The sequence below is a fragment of the Pristiophorus japonicus genome, chromosome 21 (genome assembly GCF_044704955.1).
Source record: "Pristiophorus japonicus isolate sPriJap1 chromosome 21, sPriJap1.hap1, whole genome shotgun sequence".
Lineage (NCBI taxonomy): Eukaryota > Metazoa > Chordata > Chondrichthyes > Pristiophoridae > Pristiophorus > Pristiophorus japonicus.
This window is the reverse complement of record NC_091997.1, coordinates 37968632-37991258: the sequence shown is the minus strand read 5'-3', so window position 1 is coordinate 37991258 and position 22627 is coordinate 37968632. Positions and strand designations below refer to the sequence as shown.

Genomic DNA, 22627 nt, shown 5'->3' with positions numbered 1-22627 from the left:
GGCGATTGAGTGGGAAAGTGGAGCTGAGGTCAATGATCAACCATAATCATCATCATCATATAGGCAGTCCCTCAGGGTCGAGGATGACTTGCTTCCACACTAAAAATGAGTACTCGGGTGACTGATGAACTCATTTTAAATGATGGAAGATGTCTGTGCGTGAATTATTTTACTGTGGGGTGGCCATTGCACACCAGCCACCACACGAGCTTGCCGGAGCAAGGTCTTGGTCCTGTGGCAAGGGTTAACCAGGACGACTGGAGACCAGGCTCCGCCGCGTGTGCCAATACATACACACAAACTCAAACATACTCCTACTGTCCTCCTTCCCACAGGACCTCTCTCTCTGTGGAATTCATAATACGCAATGTGAGCCTCATGACCTCACAGCGTTGCTATTGGCCCATGTTGCGCCTTCCCCTGGTCTTGTCCATGCTGCTCCATCTCTGGGTTCCGACCTCTCCGCTCCTCTGTGCCTCATCCATCCTCAATGATCAGCCATGATCTTATTAAATGGCGGAGCAGTCTCGAAGGGTCAAAAGGCCTATTCCTGCTACTAATTCTTAAGTTCTTATGTTCGTATCTCCTGCCCTAAATCATTCTCTCCCAGGATCTCTAAATCTGTGGAACCGCTCCTACCCAATCATACTTCACTCTTATAGTCAGACACGATGCAACTTGTTTAATGTTATCAATACACAAAAGCAATCAGGGGCTTGGTCATAACAGCTTCCCTCTTTAAATATGATAGTGTAGCAGTGAGCAGGAGTGTTAATCACTGATACAAACGGAATTAAGAGGGAACGTTGTTAAAAACTATATCCCATCATCAGATCAGGTACAGAATAAAGAAATCCATGCACAAGACCAACTTCTCAGGTATTTTTATACAGCGTCTGGGTATCAGTCTGAATCCTATACCGTCTGATCTTGGAGAATTGACAAGAAGTACACACAATTAAGGCTACTTTTAGTATAGTATATATGAAGCTCTATAGGTAACGTCCTCAGATATGTTTCAATACCTAGAATGGATTTCTGTAATATCGTGATATGATCTATATTATGCACTATATTACACTTTGCAACTACTTTTCTTCAAAACTTCTTAACTTTAAAGCTAAGAACAAATCATGAGGGTCATTAAAGTAATAAAAATGCACATTAATGCCGGTGATTCCCTACAGATGGAACGGATTGATTCTAAAGCTTCCTCTGGCGAGGGGACAGATCCTCTGCAAGGAGCAGCTTGGTGCAGGCGGTGCGCAGACCGGAAGTGGAGCTGGCAGGAAATCAGGGGGGCGGAGATGCGGTGACACCGCTGGGAATTCGCTCTATCCGCGCTGCAGCGGTGCCAGCGGATCCGCTTCCGGTGAGGCCCGAGCTCGGGTTCCGGGGCAGCAAGATGGAGGCACGGATTTGAGGTGAGTGGCAGGCTGGGGCCTGAGGGGGGGAGGCTCGGGGGCCGGACTGTGAATATAGAAGATTAGGAGATGGAGGTGTTTAAGATTAAAGTTGCTGGGGTGGATACAGAGACTATGCCCTCTGGCGGGGAGCCCAGAACAAGGGGCGTCACTTTAACTTGAGAGCCCGGCCCAGGGTGATGTCAGGGAGCGCCTCCTCACACACAGGGGGTGGGAATCCGGAACTCTTCCCCCAAAAGCTGTTGATGTCGGGGGGGGGCAATCGTAAACTTCCGGACTGCGTTGGGTGAGGGTATCGAGGGTTTCGAGCAAAGATGGGGTTAAGATGCAGATCAGCTGTGATCTCATTAAATGGCGGTACAGGCTCGAGGGGCTGAATGGCCTGTTATTGCTGCTGAGCACCAGGAGCAGGGATAGTGGGGTCAGAGTCTGGTTTTGAACCTGAAGATCCTGTTCCCGTTTACCTGCCGTTCTAGAAGTGACTTTGAGTTGCAATACAAACTGCCTGTTCTCGGTGCCTCGGGTCCGGCCACTAATAATAATAACTTTTATTTATATAGCGCCTTTAACGTAGTAAAACATCCCAAGGCGCTTCACAGCACTGTTACAAGACAAAACCCTGGACATCGTGGACCACTTCCCATATCTCGGGAGCCTCCTATCAACAAGAGCAGGCATCAACGACGAGATCCAACACCGCCTCCAGTGCGCCAGTGCAGCATTCGGCCGCCTGAGGAAAAGAGTGTTTGAAGACTAGACCCTCAAAACTGCCACCAAGCTCATGGTCTACAGGCTGTAGTAATACCCACCCTCCTGTATGGCCCAGAGACATGGTCCATGTACAACAGACACCTCAAGTCGCTGGAGAAATATCACCAACGATGTCTCCGCAAGATCCTACAAATCCCCTGGGAGGACAGATGCACCAACATCAGCGTCCTCATTCAGGCAAACGCCCCCCTCAGCCTTGAAGCACTGACCACACTCAATCAGCTCCGCTGGGCAGGCCACTTAGTCCGCATTCCAGACAAGACTTCCAAAGCAAATGCTCTACTCGGAGCTCCTTCACAGCAAACGAGCCAAAGATGGGCAGCGGAGAAGTTACAAGGACACCCTCAAAGCCTCCTTGATAAAGTGTGACATCCCCACTGACACCTGGGAGTCCCTGGCCCAAGACCGCCCTAAGTGGAGGAAGTGCATCCGGGAGGGCGCTGAGCACCTCGAGTCTCAACGTCGAGAGCATGCAGAAACCAATCGCAGGCAGCGGAAAGAGCGTGCGGCAAACCAGTCCCATCCGCCCTTTCCCTCAACGACTCCTGTCCCACCTGTGACAGAGTCTGTGGCTCTCGTATTAGACTGTTCAGCCACCAGAGAACTCACTTCAAGAGTGGAAGCAAGTCTTCCTCGATTCCGAGGGACTGCCTATGATGATGATGACAAGACAAAACAAATAACTTTGATACCGAGCCACAAAAGAGAAAATTAAGGCAGATGATCAAAAGCTTGCTTAAAGGTTTTCAGGAGCGTCTTTAAGGAGGAAAGAGAGGTAAAGAGGCAGAGATTTTTCGGCAGGGAGTTCCAGAGCTTGGGGCCTAAACAACTGAAGGCAAAGCCACTGATGGTTGAGCAGTTATAATAAGGGATGTTCAAGAGGGCAGAATTTGAGGAGCCTAGGCATCTGACACTGACTCGTGGTCCGGGAGGAGAGGTGCAACTCTGCGGCCGGATAAGGCATCTGGACTCGGCTGCGTGGGGCTCGCGAGGTGTCACCCTCCCAGGATCTGAAATGAAACGGTGCCAATCTAAAGAGGCAGGGGACTGAGCCAGACGCCGAGAGTGGGTACTCCACAGACAGCGGTGCAGGAACTATCAGTGCGATTGGCTCCCTGTGTCCGGTCCCACCCACCCTTTCCCTCAACGACTGTCTGTTCCACCTGTGACAGAGTCTGTGGCTCTCGTATTGGACTGTTCAGCTACCAAAGAACTCACTTCAGGAGTGGAAGCAAGTCTTCCTCGATTCCGAGGGACTGCCTATGATGATGGCACCGGCTGAAATGATCACCTGTGGTCTAAAAGCCATCCACAGAGCACCATCGTGTCCAGCTCTGAGCGTCCAGTGGCCGGGGAACATCCAGTGGCACTGTGGCCGGGGAGCGTCCAGTGGCCGGGGAGCGTCCAGTGGCCGAGTAGCATCCAGTGGCCGGGGATGTCCATTGACCGGCGAACGACCAATGGAATTGCGGCTCGGAGCATCCAGTGGCCGGGGAACATCCAGTGGCACTGTGGCCGGGGAGCGTCCAGTGGCCGAGTAGCATTCAGTGGCCGGGGATGTCCATTGACCGGCGAACAGCCAATGGAATTGCGGCTCGGAGCATCCAGTGGCCGGGGAACATTCAGTGGCACTGTGGCTCAAAGCGTCCAGTGGCCGGGGAGCATCCAGTGGAACTGTGGCTCAAAGTGTCCAGTGACACTGCGGCTCGGAGCGTTCAGTGGCCGGGGAGCGTCCAGTGGCACTGCGGCTCCAGGGTCGGCTCTCCGGGGGACCACTACCGGTGGGTCAAGAAGCGAGTACAGACAGTACCTGTCAGCTCTACACTGCTTTATCTAATCAGCTTGAGCTGCTGTGTGTGCTGATGCCCTTGCATCAGATTGATGTTGTTCTAGTTCCTGTTTGCACAATCTGTTGTGCAGTGTGTGTGAGCGGGTGATTCCATGTAATGGAACTGGGAGAGTTTGCTCAACAGAAGGTCCAGAACACAGCCCAATAGAGTTTTCAGTTTATTTATTTAAATAACACGTATCCTTCAATCTAACCGCAGTTAACCGCTTGTATTTAACTGAAGCATTTCCCCATCTCTAATTTTCTTGCCCACGTCATGCTCTGCAGGGGGTGGCGGGGGGCTGACTCGGCGTTGGGCTTCCTTTGTCTTTCTCCAGAATACGGTTACTCGTTGGGTTGTGGCTGCATGGGGACTGTCTCTGACCCATGATGCCATTGACTGTGTGGGTCTGGATAGTGAGCACTGGGGGGGCTGTTTACAGCTGCAGACCGGATCCTAGCACCGATTGCTGCTTTATCTCACCGCCCCATGGCGCCAGGTCCTGTGCCAGCCAAGATTGGCTAACGCCACAAAGCGGAGCTGAGAACTGGGAGTGTCAGTAACACACCGGGCAGTGCATTCGCTAACTGAGACACTGCGGCCATTCGGCTGACCGTCCAATACTATCCAACGCTCATATTTCTAAAGCACCTTGCTGGCGACGCACCTTTGAAGTACAGTGCCTGTTGTCCAGGCAGTGACAGAGCCCTGTGTGGGTGGGGCCGTGTCTGTGTTAGGGTGGGTACCGTTTGGCGGCGCTGATTTGAAGTTGGATTGTGATTGGTTATCCCCGGCACTTTGCTTCCCTCTCCGTAAGTGCCCCTCGCACCCTCGCGTTCTGACTGCTGCTGCTTTCTCTGCAGAGTTGCCTTTGACGAACGGGTCTGGCGGCTGATAGCGAGGAAGAGACGGGATGGAACAGAGTCTACCCACCATCGCCTCGATCAACACCTCGTATGGACGGGGCCATCTGGGACTGCCCGAACAATCCCAGACATTCGGAGCAAAGAAAGCAATCTCAGATGTTCGCAGGACTTTCTGTCTCTTTGTGACCTTTGACCTGCTGTTTGTTTCCCTCCTGTGGATCATCGAGTTGAACGTGAGTGTTTCTGACCCAGAGGAGTCACATACAATAGGCGTCAGCACAGGAACAGGAACAGGATCTGAAACTGGGCTTTGGTTTCGGCTGCTTCTGTTATATGTCCTCGACCTCTAACTACAAACAGTTCAGTCAAATCTAACACAAGCACATTTCTGTCCTCCATATTTAAAGCCTAAAACAGAGCTTTCATGTGATTTAATTACTCACTGTAACTGTACAGAGTCACTGTTTATTCAGGGTAAGGATCGCTCACTGTGTAACTGTACTGAGTCACTGTTTATTCAGGGTAAGGGTCACTCACTAACTGTACAGAGTCGTTGTTTATTCAGGGTAAGGGTCACTCACTATAACTGTACAGAGTCGCTGTTTATTCAGGGTAAGGGTCACTCACTAACTGTACAGAGTCGTTGTTTATTCAGGGTAAGGGTCACTCACTGTAACTGTACAGAGTCGTTGTTTATTCAGGGTAAGGGTCACTCACTAACTGTACAGAGTCGTTGTTTATTCAGGGTAAGGGTCACTCACTGTAACTGTAGAGTCACTGTTTATTCAGGGTAAGGGTCACTCACTGTGTAATTGTACAGTCATTGTTTATTCTGGGTAAGGATCACTCACTAACTGTACAGAGTCACTGTTTATTCAGGGTAAGGATCTCTCACTTTGTAACTGTAGAGAGTTGCTGTTTATTCAAGGTCAGGTTCACTCACTGTAACTGTACAGAGTCACTGTTTATTCGGGGTAAGGGTCACTCACTGCGTAACTGTACAGAGTCATTGTTTATTCTGGGTAAGGATCACTCACTAACTGTACAGAGTCACTGTTTATTCAGGGTAAGGATCTCTCACTTTGTAACTACAGAGTTGCTGTTTATTCAAGGTAAGGTTCACTCACTGTAACTGTACAGAGTCACTGTTTATTCGGGGTAAGGATCACTCACTTTGTAACTGTACAGAGTCGCTGTTTATTCAGGGTAAGGGTCACTCACTGTAACTGTACAGAGTCACTGTTTATCCAGGGTAAGGGTCACTCACTGTAACTGTACACAGTCACTGTTTATCCAGGGTAAGGGTCACTAACTGTAACTGTACACAGTCATGTGTTTATTCAGGGTAAGGGTCACTCACTGTAACTGTACACAGTCACTGTTTATTCAGGGTAAGGGTCACTCACTAACTGTACACAGTCATGTGTTTATTCAGGGTAAGGGTCACTCACTGTAACTGTACACAGTCACTGTTTATTCAGGGTAAGGGTCACTCACTAACTGTACACAGTCATGTGTTTATTCAGGGTAAGGGTCACTCACTGTAACTGTTCACAGTCACTGTTTATTCAGGGTAAGGATCACTCACTGTGTAACTGTACAGAGTCACTGTTTATTCAGGGTAAGGATCTCTCACTTTGTAACTGTACAGAGTTGCTGTTTATTCAAGGTAAGGTTCACTCACTGTAACTGTACAGAGTCACTGTTTATTCGGGGTAAGGATCACTCACTAACTATACAGAGTCGCTGTTTATCCAGGGTAAGGGTCACTCACTAACTGTACAGAGTCACTGTTTATCCAGGGTAAGGGTCACTCACTGTAACTGTACAGAGTCACTGTTTATCCAGGGTAAGGGTCACTCACTGCGTAACTGTACAGAGTCATTGTTTATTCTGGGTAAGGATCACTCACTAACTGTACAGAGTCACTGTTTATTCAGGGTAAGGATCTCTCACTTTGTAACTGTACAGAGTTGCTGTTTATTCAAGGTAAGGTTCACTCACTGTAACTATACAGAGTCACTGTTTATTCGGGGTAAGGATCACTCACTTTGTAACTGTACAGAGTCGCTGTTTATTCAGGGTAAGGGTCACTCACTGTAACTGTACAGAGTCACTGTTTATCCAGGGTAAGGGAGTGAGCTGTGAGGTAACACTCTGGTTGAGGCCATGATCCTTCACGGGCCGAGTTGTCGATCTGAGCAGCAGTGTGACCAGTGGGCGACCGAGCGAGAGGGGCAACAGTCAGTCGGCCAGGTCGTGCTCACACACCTCTGACCAGCTGTGGTGCCCAACACAGAACAGACACAATAAAACCTGAGGAAGAGCTTCAATGCTAATAATGGAAGGGCAGAGATCATTTCACCATCATTCTCGAAAGCCCATTGTTAAAGGAACTCTGAGAAAGAACAGAACAGAACATAAGAATTAGGAGCAGGAGTCGGCCATTCGGCCCCTCGAGCCTGCTCCGCCATTCAATGAGATCACGGCTGATCTTCGACCTCAGCTCCACTTTCCTGCATTGTCCCCATATTCCTTGATTCCCAATATCCAAGGCTGGAGCAGAATGGAAGTGCTGCTTTTTTCTGACCTATTTCTGTATTGATTGTGACTGAGGTGGTTTTACAGAGGCTGCTGCCAGAGGAGAGATGAACCTCACGTTGACCTGGTTTGTAGCTGAACCTGGAGTGAGAGACAGACACACAGATGGTTCTCCAACAGCCATGGCTCAGTGGCTCGCTCTCTCGCCTCAGAGTCAGAAGGTTCTGGGTTTAAGTTCCACTTCAGAAACTTGAGCACAAAATCCAGGCTGAATCTCCAGTGCAGTGCTGAAGGAACACTGAGGGAACGCCTCACTGTCAGGGGCAGTACTGAGGGAACGCCTCACTGTCAGGGGCAGTACTGAGGGAACGCCTCACTGTCAGGGGCAGTACTGAGGGAACGCCTCACTGTCAGGGGCAGTACTGAGGGAACGCCTCACTGTCAGGGGCAGTACTGAGGGAACGCCTCACTGTTAGGGGCAGTACTGAGGGAACGCCTCACTGTCAGGGGCAGTACTGAGGGAACGCCTCACTGTCAGGGGCAATACTGAGGGAACGCCTCACTGTCGGAGGGGCTGTACTGAGGGAACGCCTCACTGTCGGAGGGGCTGTACTGAGGGAACGCCTCACTGTCGGAGGGGCTGTACTGAGGGAACGCCTCACTGTCAGAGGGGCAGGACTGAGGGAGCGCTGCACTGTCGGAGGAGCAGTACTGAGGGAGTGCTGCACTGTCGGAGGGGCAGTACTGAGGGAGCACTGTACTGTCGGAGGGGCAGTACTGAGGGAGTGCTGCACTGTCGGAGGTACTGTCTTTCAGATGAAACGTTAAACTGAGGCCCCGTCTCCTTCGGGTGGATGTAAAAGATCCCGTGGCACTATTTTGAAGAAGAGCATGGGCGTTCTCTCCAGTGTCCTAGGGCCAATGTTAATCCCTCAACAATCAAAAAGATTATCACATTGATGTTTGTGGGAGCTTGCTATGCGCAAATTGACTGCAGTGTTTCCTACATTACAGCAGTGACTACACCAATAGTTTAGCATTGTCTGTAAAGCGCTTTGGGTCGTCCTGAGATCATGAAAGACGCTTTATAAATGGGAGTCTTTCTTTCTTTTCTAAATTTGCGAGTTTTGGACACACTCTCGTGGCTGCGTCACTCACCTCCAGCTCGAATCAAGAGCTGTTCCAAACCCCTCAACAACTCAGTCCCTCCAGCCACGGCTGGAGTATCAGCTGATCTGTGAGCCTCATGACACAGGATAAACTGGAACCGGAACAGAGAGCCTTAGTGTTTCACTGAGCAAAGACCGCGGGGTTTGGCTGATCTCTCTCATCTCTCAGCATTCCTTCTGAAAAATACTGACTGTGGAAACTTAACATGTTCTCTGTTTCACAGACAAAAGATGGTATTCAAAGAAATCTGGAGGAAGAAATATTAAATTATGATTTCAAAACTTCATTCTTTGACATATTTGTAAGTATTGTGTATCTAACCAGAATTCCAATGCTCCACGCCTGCCTCAGGACAAACAATCGCTCATATTTGTTCCTCTGCCCCCCAGTCACTGGCCGTCTTTCGATTCCTGGTGTTGCTGCTCGCCTATGCACTTATGCGGCTCCGTCACTGGTGGGTGATTGCGGTAAGGATCACAGAGCCCTTTCACTGCCTCTTTGTACCTGTGTGTGGGAGGGGAATGGTGGTACCTTGCAGCCTGTGCAGTGTGTTTGGCTCCAAGTGACTGGAGAGGTGCACAATTCTGACTCAACACCGCATTGGCTCAAATAAAAACCGCAAGTGCTGGAAAAACACAGCAGGTCGGTCTGTGTCTGAGAGAGCTCAGGTAACAGGTCTGATCAGGGCTGACTGTGGGCACACACCCGAACCGTTAGCCTGTCTCTTTCCCCATTGTCGATACTGACAGGCCTGCAGCTTTCCATCGCACTCTGTTTTATTATTTCAGATTTCCAGCCTTCCCTTTAATGTTGCTGTATTGGCTGAACCATTCTGACAACATTCACAGGGGCCTTTGAGACTCGATCAGTGTGGGGATTGCGTCTGTATCACAAATCAAACATTCTGATTGAAAGCTGGGCTTTGATTAATGCAGGCGGAGGCGCGGTAAGAGTTAGTGCCTCGAGGGCAACGTCAAGGCTACAACAGGATGTTCTCTTAATGAAATGGGAAATGCTGCAAATGAGATGGCACTCTGAGATCACTCGGTGCATGGCCACAGCTTTCACTGGATGTTGCGGTGCGTGAGGGATATCATTCCATTCTCAGGAGGTGAACTTAACTAAAGGCCAGTCTTTCGGTGAGCAGGGACCGATGAGATTTAGCATCTGGGTCACGTTTTATTCTCTGTGCTGTGGGCTCTGTCCCCCGCCCGCCAGTCCACGAGTCTCAGATGTTGGGTGCTCTGCTGTTGGGATGGTTCATGTGCAGCACATTGCTTGGGGATGTTCTGTTTGATTTAAAGTGATGGGTATCTACCAGGTCACCTCACTGGTCAAATACACAGCTCAGTGCCGTACTGAGCCGCACGGGCAGTGCCGTACTGAGCCGCACGGGCAGTGCCGTACTGAGCCGTACCGTACAGGCAGTGCCGTACTGAGCCGTACCATACAGGCAGTGCCGTACTGAGCCGCACGGGCAGTGCCGTACTGAGCCGCACGGGCAGTGCCGTACTGAGCCGTACCGTACAGGCAGTGCCGTACTGAGTCGTACCATACAGGCAGTGCCGTACTGAGCCGCACGGGCAGTGCCGTACTGAGCCGCACGGGCAGTGCCGTACTGAGCCGCACAGGCAGTGCCGTACTGAGCCGTACCATACAGGCAGTGCGGTACTGAGCCATACAGGCAGTGCCGTACTGAGCCGCACAGGCAGTGCCGTACTGAGCCGTACCATACAGGCAGTGCCGTACTGAGCCATACATGCAGTGTCGTACTGAGCCGTACCATACAGGCAGTGCCGTACTGAGCCGTTCAGGCAGTGCCGTACTGAGCCGTACCATACAGGCAGTGCCGTACTGAGCCGTACCATACAGGCAGTGCCGTACTGAGCCGCACAGGCAGTGCCATACTGAGCCGTACCATACAGGCAGTGCCGTACTGAGCCGTACCATACAGGCAGTGCCGTACTGAGCCATACCATACAGGCAGTGCCGTACTGAGCCATACCATACAGGCAGTGCCGTACTGAGCCATACCATACAGGCAGTGCCGTACTGAGCCATACAGACAGTGCCGTACTGAGCCATACCATACAGGCAGTGCCGTACTGAGCCGCACGGGCAGTGCCGTACTGAGCCGCACGGGCAGTGTCGTACTGAGCCGTACCGTACAGGCAGTGCCGTACTGAGCCGTACCATACAGGCAGTGCCGTACTGAGCCGCACGGGCAGTGTCGTACTGAGCCGTACCGTACAGGCAGTGCCGTACTGAGCCGTACCATACAGGCAGTGCCGTACTGAGCCGCACGGGCAGTGCCGTACTGAGCCGCACGGGCAGTGCCGTACTGAGCCGTACCATACAGGCAGTGCGGTACTGAGCCATACAGGCAGTGCCGTACTGAGCCGCACAGGCAGTGCCGTACTGAGCCGTACCATACAGGCAGTGCCGTACTGAGCCATACATGCAGTGTCGTACTGAGCCGTACCATACAGGCAGTGCCGTACTGAGCCGTTCAGGCAGTGCCGTACTGAGCCGTACCATACAGGCAGTGCCGTACTGAGCCGTACCATACAGGCAGTGCCGTACTGAGCCGCACAGGCAGTGCCATACTGAGCCGTACCATACAGGCAGTGCCGTACTGAGCCATACAGGCAGTGCCGTACTGAGCCGTACCATACAGGCAGTGCCGTACTGAGCCATACCATACAGGCAGTGCCGTACTGAGCCATACCATACAGGCAGTGCCGTACTGAGCCATATCATACAGGCAGTGCCGTACTGAGCCATACAGACAGTGCCGTACTGAGCCATACCATACAGGCAGTGCCGTACTGAGCCGCACGGGCAGTGCCGTACTGAGCCGCACGGGCAGTGTCGTACTGAGCCGTACCGTACAGGCAGTGCCGTACTGAGCCATACCATACAGGCAGTGCCGTACTGAGCCGCACGGGCAGTGCCGTACTGAGCCGCACAGGCAGTGCCGTACTGAGCCGTACCATACAGGCAGTGCGGTACTGAGCCATACAGGCAGTGCCGTACTGAGCCGCACAGGCAGTGCCGTACTGAGCCGTACCATACAGGCAGTGCCGTACTGAGCCATACCATACAGGCAGTGCCGTACTGAGCCATATCATACAGGCAGTGCCGTACTGAGCCATACAGACAGTGCCGTACTGAGCCATACCATACAGGCAGTGCCGTACTGAGCCGCACGGGCAGTGCCGTACTGAGCCGCACGGGCAGTGTCGTACTGAGCCGTACCGTACAGGCAGTGCCGTACTGAGCCATACCATACAGGCAGTGCCGTACTGAGCCGCACGGGCAGTGCCGTACTGAGCCGCACAGGCAGTGCCGTACTGAGCCGTACCATACAGGCAGTGCGGTACTGAGCCATACAGGCAGTGCCGTACTGAGCCGCACAGGCAGTGCCGTACTGAGCCGTACCATACAGGCAGTGCCGTACTGAGCCATACATGCAGTGTCGTACTGAGCCGTACCATACAGGCAGTGCCGTACTAAGCCATACATGCAGTGTCGTACTGAGCCGTACCATACAGGCAGTGCCGTACTGAGCCGTTCAGGCAGTGCCGTACTGAGCCGTACCATACAGGCAGTGCCGTACTGAGCCGTACCATACAGGCAGTGCCGTACTGAGCCGCACAGGCAGTGCCATACTGAGCCGTACCATACAGGCAGTGCCGTACTGAGCCATACAGGCAGTGCCGTACTGAGCCGTACCATACAGGCAGTGCCGTACTGAGCCATACCATACAGGCAGTGCCGTACTGAGCCATACCATACAGGCAGTGCCGTACTGAGCCATACCATACAGGCAGTGCCGTACTGAGCCATACCATACAGGCAGTGCCGTACTGAGCCATACAGACAGTGCCGTACTGAGCCATACAGGCAGTGCTGTACTGAGCCATACCATACAGGCAGTGCCGTACTGAGCCATACCATACAGGCAGTGCCGTACTGAGCCATACAGGCAGTGCCGTACTGAGCCGCACAGGCAGTGCCGTACTGAGCCGTACCATACAGGCAGTGCCGTACTGAGCCGTACCATACAGGCAGTGCTAATTACTTTACGATAGCCAATCATTTATAACCCAGCCCCCTGTTCTCCCTGAGTTGATCACGGGGAGTGTGATTAATTGGATAGCTCTATGAAAGCCGGCACGGGCAGGATGGGCCGAATGGCCTCCTGTGGTCAGTCATTGTGTGATGGTATGAAGATCAAGGTCACAGCAGCAGAATGTGTTAGTGTACAGCAAGGGAAATCTGGGGAGGAGTCCCTGCAAATTCCCCCACTGACGTTCTGGGCTGGTGTGCTGGATGTGAAGGATCTGTCGGCAGAGCAACTGCACCGGCTAGCTGTCTGGTTATTGTTCATTTCACTGCAGCTTCCCCCGCCACATGGCTCCCCACGCTCCCCCCGCGCTATCCTCTCCTCCCCCTGCGCTATCCCCTCCTCCCCCTGCGCTATCCCCTCCTCCCCCCACGCTATCCTCCTCCTGCCCAGCTCCGCCCCCTGCGCTCTCCCTGCCCCTCTGCTCTGTCACTGACTCTTGTGTTCTGTTCTAGGTCACCACTCTGATTACCAGCAGCTTCTTAATTATAAAGGTCATTCTTTCGATTCAGGTAGGGAGACTTCTGTTTTCACATCAGTCTTCTCTCACTCCACCTTTTCTTTATGCTCCACTTGTTACCCCTGTAAGTTTGTAACTAAACTCCCTTGGAGCCCCGAGCTGTAAGGTCCTGTCTCTGTGTTCTGTGTTTTACCAACTGTGGAGTAAAGCAGCTTACGAACTGAACCGATCATCGCCTCAGCTCGTGTTCACGGGTACGGTAGTGTAGTGGTTCTGTTACTGGGCCAGTAAATCCGCGGCCGGGACTAATGATCCGGAGACATCAGTTCAAATCCCACCACGGCAGCTGGGGAATTTAAATTCAGTTATTTAATAAATCTGCTAAAAAAGAAGCTAGTATCAGTAGTGAAACCTCCGGATTGTTAGTAAAAACCCATCTCATTCACTGATGTTCCTTAGGGAAGGAAATCTGCCGTCCTTACCCAGTCTGGCCGATATGTGACTCCAGACCCACAGCAATGTGGGTGACTCTTAACTGCCCTCTGCGGTTCAAGAAGGCGGCTCACCACCTTCTCGAGGGTAATTAGGGATGGGCAATAAATGCCGGCCTTTCCAGTGACGAACAAAGAACCCAACTGCAAGCACCTTTGGCGAGATTGAAGAACACGTGTTTACGACAGAGATGTGGACCCGGTCACGAGCGGTGCTCTCGACCCACTGCCACACGAGCAGATACAGGGCCGTGGCAGTCAATTCTTGTAACAAAGCCGGCAACCAGACCGGCACCACTGAACCCCAGTAAATGCTCGCAGCTGATCCCAATTCATAACCCGAGAGGAGGCAGACCTGGGCCCCATCGAATAGGTGGGGGAGGAGGGAGGCCTGTCCTTGTGGGCTAGCTCCTGTCCAGGCCTGCACCTGTTGGTGATGGTGTGTCTGTGACATACGTTCTCCCGAGCTGAATATTTCCACGTTTTTGTGCAGTAACCAGTGACTCTGGTGACCAGTGAGAGCAGTATTTACACACATCCTCTCTCTATCCAGTTCCAAACTAGAGGTGCGTTTGGCTACGTTCTCCCAATCATCTCCTTTGTCCTCGCCTGGCTGGAGACCTGGTTTCTTGATTTCAAAGTATTAATTCAGGAGGCGGAGGATGAGAGATGTGAGTACATTTTGATTCTGTGTCTGGCTTTATTGGAATAACGTTGCTCCTTTGCTACTCTGCCCCTTTCTCTCGGAGTGACCTCGCTCTCTCCCTCCCTCCCTCCCTCCCTCTCTCTCTCTCTCTCTCTCTCTCTCTCTCTCTCTAGGAGTGATCCCTCTCCCCCTCTCCCCCTCTCCCCCTCTCCCCCTCTCCCCCTCTCCCCCTCTCCCCCTCTCCCCCTCTCCCCCTCTCCCCCTCTCCCCCTCTCCCCCTCTCCCCCTCTCCCCCTCTCCCCCTCTCCCCCTCTCTCCCTCTCTCCCTCTCCCCCTCTCCCCCTCAGAGTGGGGTACAGCACCTACTCTCTCTCTCTCGCTCCCCCTCTCGCTCCCCCTCTCGCTCCCTCTATCCCTCTCTCTCAGTGTGGGGTACAACACCTCCTATCATCACCTGAAAACCATGCAGTGATGTGACTGAGGGTAATAAGTGAATAAGAATGATTATGGTCGACTCATCTCATTAGATGACTGATCCTTGGGATTATTTGTACTGGGTCAGTATTCTCTAACACACAGTCACCTTTCTTGGGAACTAGCGCTGCCTGATTATTGCAATTTAATATTCGGTGGATCACTAGGGAATATAAAACACTGTATTCTATAGATTATGTGATCTGTGTATATTGTAAAGCCCTACTGTATTATATGTACCTGTACTTTCAGTCTGTACATGTATATAATGTTGCAAATATCCAGCTTGGTTTGTAGCAGTATTGAATATAATAGTGTTGTGTATAATGTATAAGAGCAGTTAAATGTATAAGAGCGGACATGTACATACACAACAGTGGTGTTGTGGTGCAGTGTTTCTTGTTCATTTCAGTGGATTTATGTTGCAATGAAAATGCACCGGTTTGCTGGTCGATGTCCCATGGCTTCACACAGAGGGACGTGGGACTAACTGCTGTTCAGCTGAAGCAGGATTAGAGGCGAGGGATAATTGGGCCAGGGCACTGGATGTAGTTCAGTCCTCATTTTAAAGTCATACATCAGCCCTCCATTATAAATTCCTGTGTCCACAGTTTTTTGATGGAAACTGCCTATATAACCATGTTCCCAGTGCAGCCACTGCAGCATCTTCACTGGCGGGAGGGTGTCATTGTAGTGTGACCCATTACATAGACCCTTCCATCATAAATATGGGCACAGGGATTTATAATGAGAAAGGTTGTCGAGCAGAGGCAGATATTGCTTCCCTGGCAGTTATTTCAGGAGTGTGTGCGCAGAGAATTATAGAAACTTACAGCACAGAAAGAGGCCATTCGGCCCATCGTGCCTGTGCTGACTCTCAAACAGCAGTGGTGCTCAGTCCCACTCCCCCCTGTGAGCTCCTCACCCTCACTTACCGTCCAACTCCCTTTTAAATGACTGATGGAACCGGCTTGCACCACCTTCTCAGGTCGAGCGTTCCAGATCCCCACAACACGCCGATGATGTCTGGTTATTGACCCAGTCGCCAGAGGGAAGAGCTTTCCTTATTTACTCTCTCCAAACCTCTCCTCATCTTGAAAACCTCTATTGGGTCACCTCTGTTCCAAGGAGAGCAGTCTTAACTTTTCCAACCGCTCCAAGTCCCTCGCCCCCAGGATGGTAACGTCCTGGCACACCTCCTGTGCACCCGCTCCTAGGCCCAGAATTGTCCGCAATACTCCAGCCAAGGCCTAACCAGGGATAACGTTCCAGCCTGATCTCTTTGCTTTTATATTCTATTCCTCTATTTATAAACAAAGTAACCCATATTTAACCACCTTATTAACTTGCCATTCCACCATTGAGGATTTGAGTATATGGGTACCCAGGTCACTGCCTCCAGCTGATTGTGGTGGTCTTCTCTGTTTCACAGTGTACCGGACAGCACAGCGAGCATGTGTGCACACGCCCATTCTGTACCCCAGTGGTGTGTCCGAGGGACAGTTCTACTCTCCACCGGAGTCCTTTGCAGGTACCTGACTGTGGCAGCGACGGACTTCGTTACAGGCCCTCGGGAGGGGACTGGGCGATGCAGGGAGGGAGTGGGGCAGGGATGGTGGGGTGGGAAGGGGGTGGGCGGGCGGGGCGTGGGGCAGGGCATGGAGGGGGTGGTCGGGGAGGGGGGGGTGGGGTGGGCAGGGGAGGGGGTGGGACAGAGGAGTGGGGTGGTTAGAGGACGGATTGAGGAGATGGAGAGGGGCTGGGGTGAGCGGTGGGTGGGGTTTAGAGGACAGGGAGGGAGCTGAGCGGGGTGGGTGGGATGGGGAGGGGGCTGAGCGGGAGGGCTGAGCAGGTAGGGGTGGTTAAAGGACGGATTGAGGAGATGGGGGGGGGGGTGGCAGGGGTGGTGGAGAAGGAGATGGGGAGGGTGTGAAACACCACAGTACGTGGGGGCGGGTGTTTCTGTGAATATCTGCACTTTTCGCCTCCGAAAAAATTAACCATCCTACAATATTAGACTGAGGGCGGAATTGGGCCAAGGATATTTAAAGCCTTCATCTTGTTCATAGAATGTTCTGGGACAAAGCAGACCATTCGGCCCATCGCTGGTACTATTGTTAATCTTTCACCCCGCAGGCTCTGACGACGAGCTGGAAGATGAAGGCATTGGAAGGAGAGCAGTGACCCCTCAGGTAAGGGCGCATCGCCGCGGTTAAACACCAAAGGTTAGTGCAGAAGATAAAGATACGCGGAGTCAGAGGAAATGTATTCGCATGGATAGAGAATTGGCTGGCGAACAGAAAGCAGAGAGTCAGGATAAATGGGTCCTTTTCGGGTTGGAAATCGGTGGTTAGTGGTGTGCCACAGGGATCGGTGCTGGGACCACAACTGTTTACAATACACATAGATGACCTGGAAGAGGGGACGGAGTGTAGTGTAACAAAATTTGCAGATGACACAAAGATTAGTGGGAAAGCGGGTTGTGTAGAGGACACAGAGAGGCTGCAAAGAGATTTAGATAGGTTAAGCGAATGGGCTAAGGTTTGGCAGATGGAATACAATGTCGGAAAATGTGAGATCATCCACCTTGGGGGAAAAAAAACAGTAAAAGGGAATATTTGAATGGGGAGAAATTACAACATGCTGTGGTGCAGAGGGACCTGGGGGTCCTTGTGCATGCATCCCAAAAAGTTAGTTTGCAGGTGCAACAGGTAATCAGGAAGGCGAATGGAATGTTGGCCTTCATTGCGAGAGGGATGGAGTACAAAAGCAGGGAGGTCATGCTGCAACTGTATAGGGTATTGGTGAGGCCGCACCTGGAGTACTGCGTGCAGTTTTGGTCACCTTACTTAAGGAAGGATATACTGGCTTTGGAGGGGGTACAGAGACGATTCACTAGGCTGATTCCGGAGATGAGGGGGTTACCTTATGATGATAGATTGAGTAGACTGGATCTTTACTCGTTGGAGTTCAGAAGGATGAGGGGTGATCTTATAGAAACATTTAAAATAATGAAAGGGATAGACAAGATAGAGGCAGAGAGGTTGTTTCCACTGGTCGGGGAGACTAGAACTAGGGGGCACAGCCTCAAAATACGGGGGAGCCAATTTAAAACCGAGTTGAGAAGGAATTTCTTGTCCCAGAGGGTTGTGAATCTGTGGAATTCTTTGCCCAAGGAAGCAGTTGAGGCTAGCTCATTGAATGTATTCAAGTCACAGATAGATAGATTTTTAACCAATAAGGGAATTAAGGGTTATGGGGACCGGGCGGGTAAGTGGAGCTGAGTCCACGGCCAGATCAGCCATGATCTTGTTGAATGGCGGAGCAGGCTCGAGGGGCTAGATGGCCTACTCCTGTTCCTAATTCTTATGTTCTTATGTTCTAAACGCATTCTATTTGTGGGGATAATGGTGGGGGGGGGCGGAGCGGGGGCTGTGGGGGGACGGAGCGGGGGCTGTGGAGGGGTGGAGGGGAGGGTGAGGTGGTGGGGGGGGGGGGAAGGGGATTGGGAAGTGGGGGCTTGGGGACAAGGAGATGTGATGGGCGGGAGAGAGGGGGTTGGGGCAAAGGCGGCTGATTCTAAAGTCCTGGAGAGTGAGACTGTAGTACATCACCCCCTCTCCTCTCCCCCACTCCCCACTCCCCACGACCCCTCCCCACTCCCCACGACCCCTCCCCACTCCCCACGACCCCTCCCCACTCCCCACGACCCCTCCCCACTCCCCACAACCCCTCCCCCCTTTCCCCACATCCTTCCCCCACATGCAGCCGTGTAACCTCCTGGGAGAGGCAAAATAAACAGTAAATAAACAAGACTAGTAAACTGGGAAACAGTCTGGAAAATCCCCCTTCAGCCCCCTCAGGTGATCGACCCCACTGGCCGTGTGTTATCTGTAAAACCACTAGCCTGTTCTATGATGCGATTGCTACTGCGGTCTGGAGCTAGTCCAGAACCTTCGTGCAGGCGATGCAGGGAGTCCACCGCAGTCCCCAACTTGCCCCCTCCCCCACTCACCCCCTCCCCCACTCGCCCCCCCCCCACCCCTCACCCCACCAGCCGGCAATACATTGCAGAGGCTCACTCTGTCATTGCGCATGTTGCACTGTAGGGTCACTGACAGGCCCGCTCTCGGGGACAGCGATAGTCACTGATGTTTGATTGCTACAGGAGAAAGAATATGTGCGTCAGGGCCGAGAGGCAATGAAAGTGATGGAGCAAGTAATGGCGCAGGAAGCGTACTGGAAGTTGGAGAAAGAGAATGTGAGTAACTGGACTGTGTGCTGGTCCAAACGCCTCTGCCTTGCACTTTGTCTGTGTGTTTTATTGTGGCCGCTGGACGGTGGCCACAAATCTCCCAAAAACAGGCTCCAGCTTCGGAGCGGTGCTGGATGCTGCAGATCACCACACGATCTGGGCAGGCGGAGGGAGCCGGGCAGTTTAATTTGGGATGGAGGTCGAATCACGAATGCTAATTTGCCAAATACGTTCCATGTTAAATTGCATAATATTTATTTCCAATGGAACAGTTTGAAACACTTGATGCTGCCTCAGTGTTGGTGTTTAGTCGTCTTTCAGCGCCCCTTCCCTCCCTCTCTGAGCTCCCTAGACCTGCTGCAACACTTCCTTTAGCCGCACAGACACCTCGCTGGCCAACCTCGGTGGAGCCGCTCGGTGTGCTCCCCGCGTGCGCCGTTTGCGTGTCCGCGGTTTGCACCTTGTTTGTCTGTTTCTGACTCTGGCTCTGAAATCCCTCTCTGTTTGTTTAACATACTCACCCCACACTCTTGCTGCGCGAGGAACGGATCGGGTGAACTTTGAAGAATTCCGTTAATCTGGGATCTCTCTTGCAGGATAATAGTGATGCCGTTTACACATTTGAAATCCCGTATCACGGGAAGAACTTCATTGTGAAGGTAAGAACCTTTGAGCTGGATGTGGAGGCACAGCGACAGGCTGGGGCACCCTGGGCGTGAGGGAGGAGTTGGCCTTTCACCAGCACCACCTTGAGCTGTCTCTGTGCAAACACTGACTCAGGCCCAGCTCCGCAGGATCAAGCAACCATTCCCTTTAAATCCCCCCTGGTGTTGGTGTTGGCCACGATCAATTCACTCATTCCTCGGGTTTGCTTCAATAGGCAGGCCATCATTCTCTCTCCCTCCCTCCCCCAGTCCCCTCCCCTCCCCCCCTCCACTCCCCTGCCTCCCACTCCCCTCCCTCCCTCACTCCCTGTCCCGCTCCCCTCCCTCCCACATTCCCCTCCCCTCACTCCCTGCCCCCTCCATTCCCCTCTCACTTCCCTCCCTCTCACTTCCCTCCCTCTCACTTCCCTCCCTCTCACTTCCCTCCCTCTCACTTCCCTCCCTCCATCCCAATCCCTCCCTCACTCCCTGCCCCGCTCCACTCCCTCCTTCCTGTGCTCTCAATCTCTCCCCCTCACCCACCCCACTCTTTCTCCTGAAGCCAACGCATGCTATGAAGCTGGAGTGGACAGACGAGGGGGGTGGGTTGTGAAAGTTTGAAGATGGAGGACTGCTGTACCTGCCCTGGGAGTGTTTGATGGAACAGTATAGAGGGAGCTTTACTCTGTATCTAACCCGTGCTGTACCTGCCCTGGGAGTGTTTGATGGGACAGTGTAGAGGGAGCTTTACTCTGTATCTAACCCGTGCTGTACCTGCCCTGGGAATGTTTGATGGGACAGTGTAGAGGGAGCTTTACTCTGTATCTAACCCCATGCTGTACCTCCCTGGGAGTGTTTGATGGGACAGTATAGAGGGAGCTTTACTCTGTATCTAACCCGTGCTGTACCTGCCCTGGGAGTGTTTGATGGGACAGTGTAGAGGGAGCTTTACTCTGTATCTAACCCATGCTGTACCTGCCCTGGGAGTGTTTGATGGGACAGTGTAGAGGGAGCTTTACTCTGTATCTAACCCGTGCTGTACCTGCCCTGGGAGTGTTTGATGCTGATATTTTCCTCATTTTGATGGCCGTGCAAAAATAAAATTGACCGGGAAATTAAAATTGGGGAATTTGGGGCATTGCTGATGGATCGGGCTGAGCTTCACACCGAGCCGTGAGAACGAGCCACGATTGCTCCTGTCAGCTCGGTTTGTGGACGGCAACATCCCAGGTCACTTGATTTCTACTTTGTGCTTGGCTGGTGCAGAGAGCGACAAGTCAGAGTGCAACAGCACAGAGAGGGGGGTCCCCGGGTCGGAGGGTCCCCGGGTCTGAGGGTCGGGGGGGGGGTCAGGGGGGTCCCTGGGTCTGAGGGATGGGGGGTCCCCGCGTCGGGGAGATTCCCGGGTCTGAGGGACAGGGAGATTCCCGGGTCGGGGGGTCACTGGGTCTGAGGGTGGAGGGAGGTCCCCGGGCCGGGGGTGGGGGTCACCGAGTCAGTGGGCCCCCGAGTCAGTGGGTCTGGGGTTCACAGGGTCGGGGGTTCCCTGGGTAGGTGGGTCGGGGGTTCCCAGGGTCGGGGGGGAGGGTGGTCCCTGGGTCGGGGAGGACCGGGTCAGGGGGGTCCGTGGGTCGGGGGGTCTAGGGTTCCCAGGGCCGGGGGGTTCCGTGGGTCCCTCGGTCGGTGGGTCTGGGGTTCCCAGAGTCGGGAGTCCCTAGGTCGGCGGTCCCTGGGTCGGTGGGTCTTGGGTTCCCAGGGCCGGGGGGTTCCCGGGTCGGTGGGTCGGGGAGGCCCGGGTCATGGGGGTCCGTGGGTCGGGGGGGGGGGGGGGTCCCTGGGTCAGTGGGTCTGGGGTTCCCAGAGTCGGGAGTCCCTGGGTCGGTGGGTCTAGGGTTCCCAGGGCCGGGGGGGTCCCCGGGCCAATGGGTCGGGGGCTTCCCGGGTTGCTGGGTTGGGGTTCCCGGGTCGAGGGGGTTCCGGGCACGGGGATATCCGGGTCAGGGGGTCCCTGGGTCGATCCCCGGGTCAATTGCTGTTCAGTTACTGGGTCAGTGGTAGCTACAGTTAGGGTTAGTTTGATCACTGCCCTACTTAGCGTATCCAGGTTACAGTAACTGCTCCCTCCCCGTGTCCTGGTCTGTCCCACATTGCAGGATTTGGGAGTTTCTGAGCTCCATGTTAACACATGTTTCTCCTTCAGGCGTTCATGCAGTGCTCTGCAGAGCTCATATACCAGGAGCTCATCCTTCAACCCGAGAAGCTGGCCATTTGGAACAGGACAGTGACCATGTGTCAGGTGCGTGTAATCACACGTCGCATGGAAATGATTCATTCCAGCCACTTTGCTGCAATTCAGCTGAAACCCAACTCATCCAAACAAAAGTTTCTGAGCCAATGGGGGTTGAGGAAACTGGTGCCAATCATTCAAAGTTGATAAACTGGGCAGTGAAACGGGTTCCAGTGATGGATGCTGATGGGCCTGCAGCCTGACCTGGAGACGCCTCGAGTCTCGGTTATCCTCGACATCCTTGTCCAGCACCAATCCGGCCTTCATTCATCATTCTTTCAACATCTACCAAGATGGCAGTTTGACTTCATCTTTTGTGTCTCACTGGAGTACAGTCCCACACACACTGACTCTCACTGGGGTACAGTCCCACACACACTGACTCTCACTGGGGTACAGTCCTACACACACTGACTCTCACTGGGGTACAGTCCCACACACACTGACTCACTGGGGTACAGTCCCACACACACTGACTCTCACTGGGGTACAGTTCCACACACACTGATTCTCACTGGGATACAGTTCTCACACACACTGACTCTCACTGGGGTACAGTCTCACACACACTGACTGTCACTGGGATACAGTTCCACACACACTGACTGTCACTGGGATACAGTTCTCACACACACTGACT

General features: G+C 52.9%; 1 protein-coding gene across 2 annotated transcripts in view; it reads left to right on the top strand.

The window, feature by feature from the left end:
* The first annotated feature begins 1279 nt into the window (after positions 1-1279).
* stard3 (StAR related lipid transfer domain containing 3) overlaps positions 1280-22627 on the top strand; it is a 35806-nt gene continuing 14458 nt past the window's right edge. Inside the window, exons 1-11 of one of the 2 annotated variants that reach the window (XM_070864644.1) lie at positions 1280-1424; positions 4888-5123; positions 8825-8902; positions 8991-9068; positions 13186-13242; positions 14235-14352; positions 16234-16332; positions 16938-16993; positions 18970-19062; positions 19653-19715; positions 21901-21996. In XM_070864644.1, coding sequence (XP_070720745.1) covers positions 4938-5123; positions 8825-8902; positions 8991-9068; positions 13186-13242; positions 14235-14352; positions 16234-16332; positions 16938-16993; positions 18970-19062; positions 19653-19715; positions 21901-21996 — 924 coding nt within the window. In that variant the 5' untranslated portion in view covers positions 1280-1424; positions 4888-4937. The remainder of the gene's footprint in view (positions 1425-4887; positions 5124-8824; positions 8903-8990; positions 9069-13185; positions 13243-14234; positions 14353-16233; positions 16333-16937; positions 16994-18969; positions 19063-19652; positions 19716-21900; positions 21997-22627) is intronic. The other variant, XM_070864645.1, reaches the window with a different exon arrangement.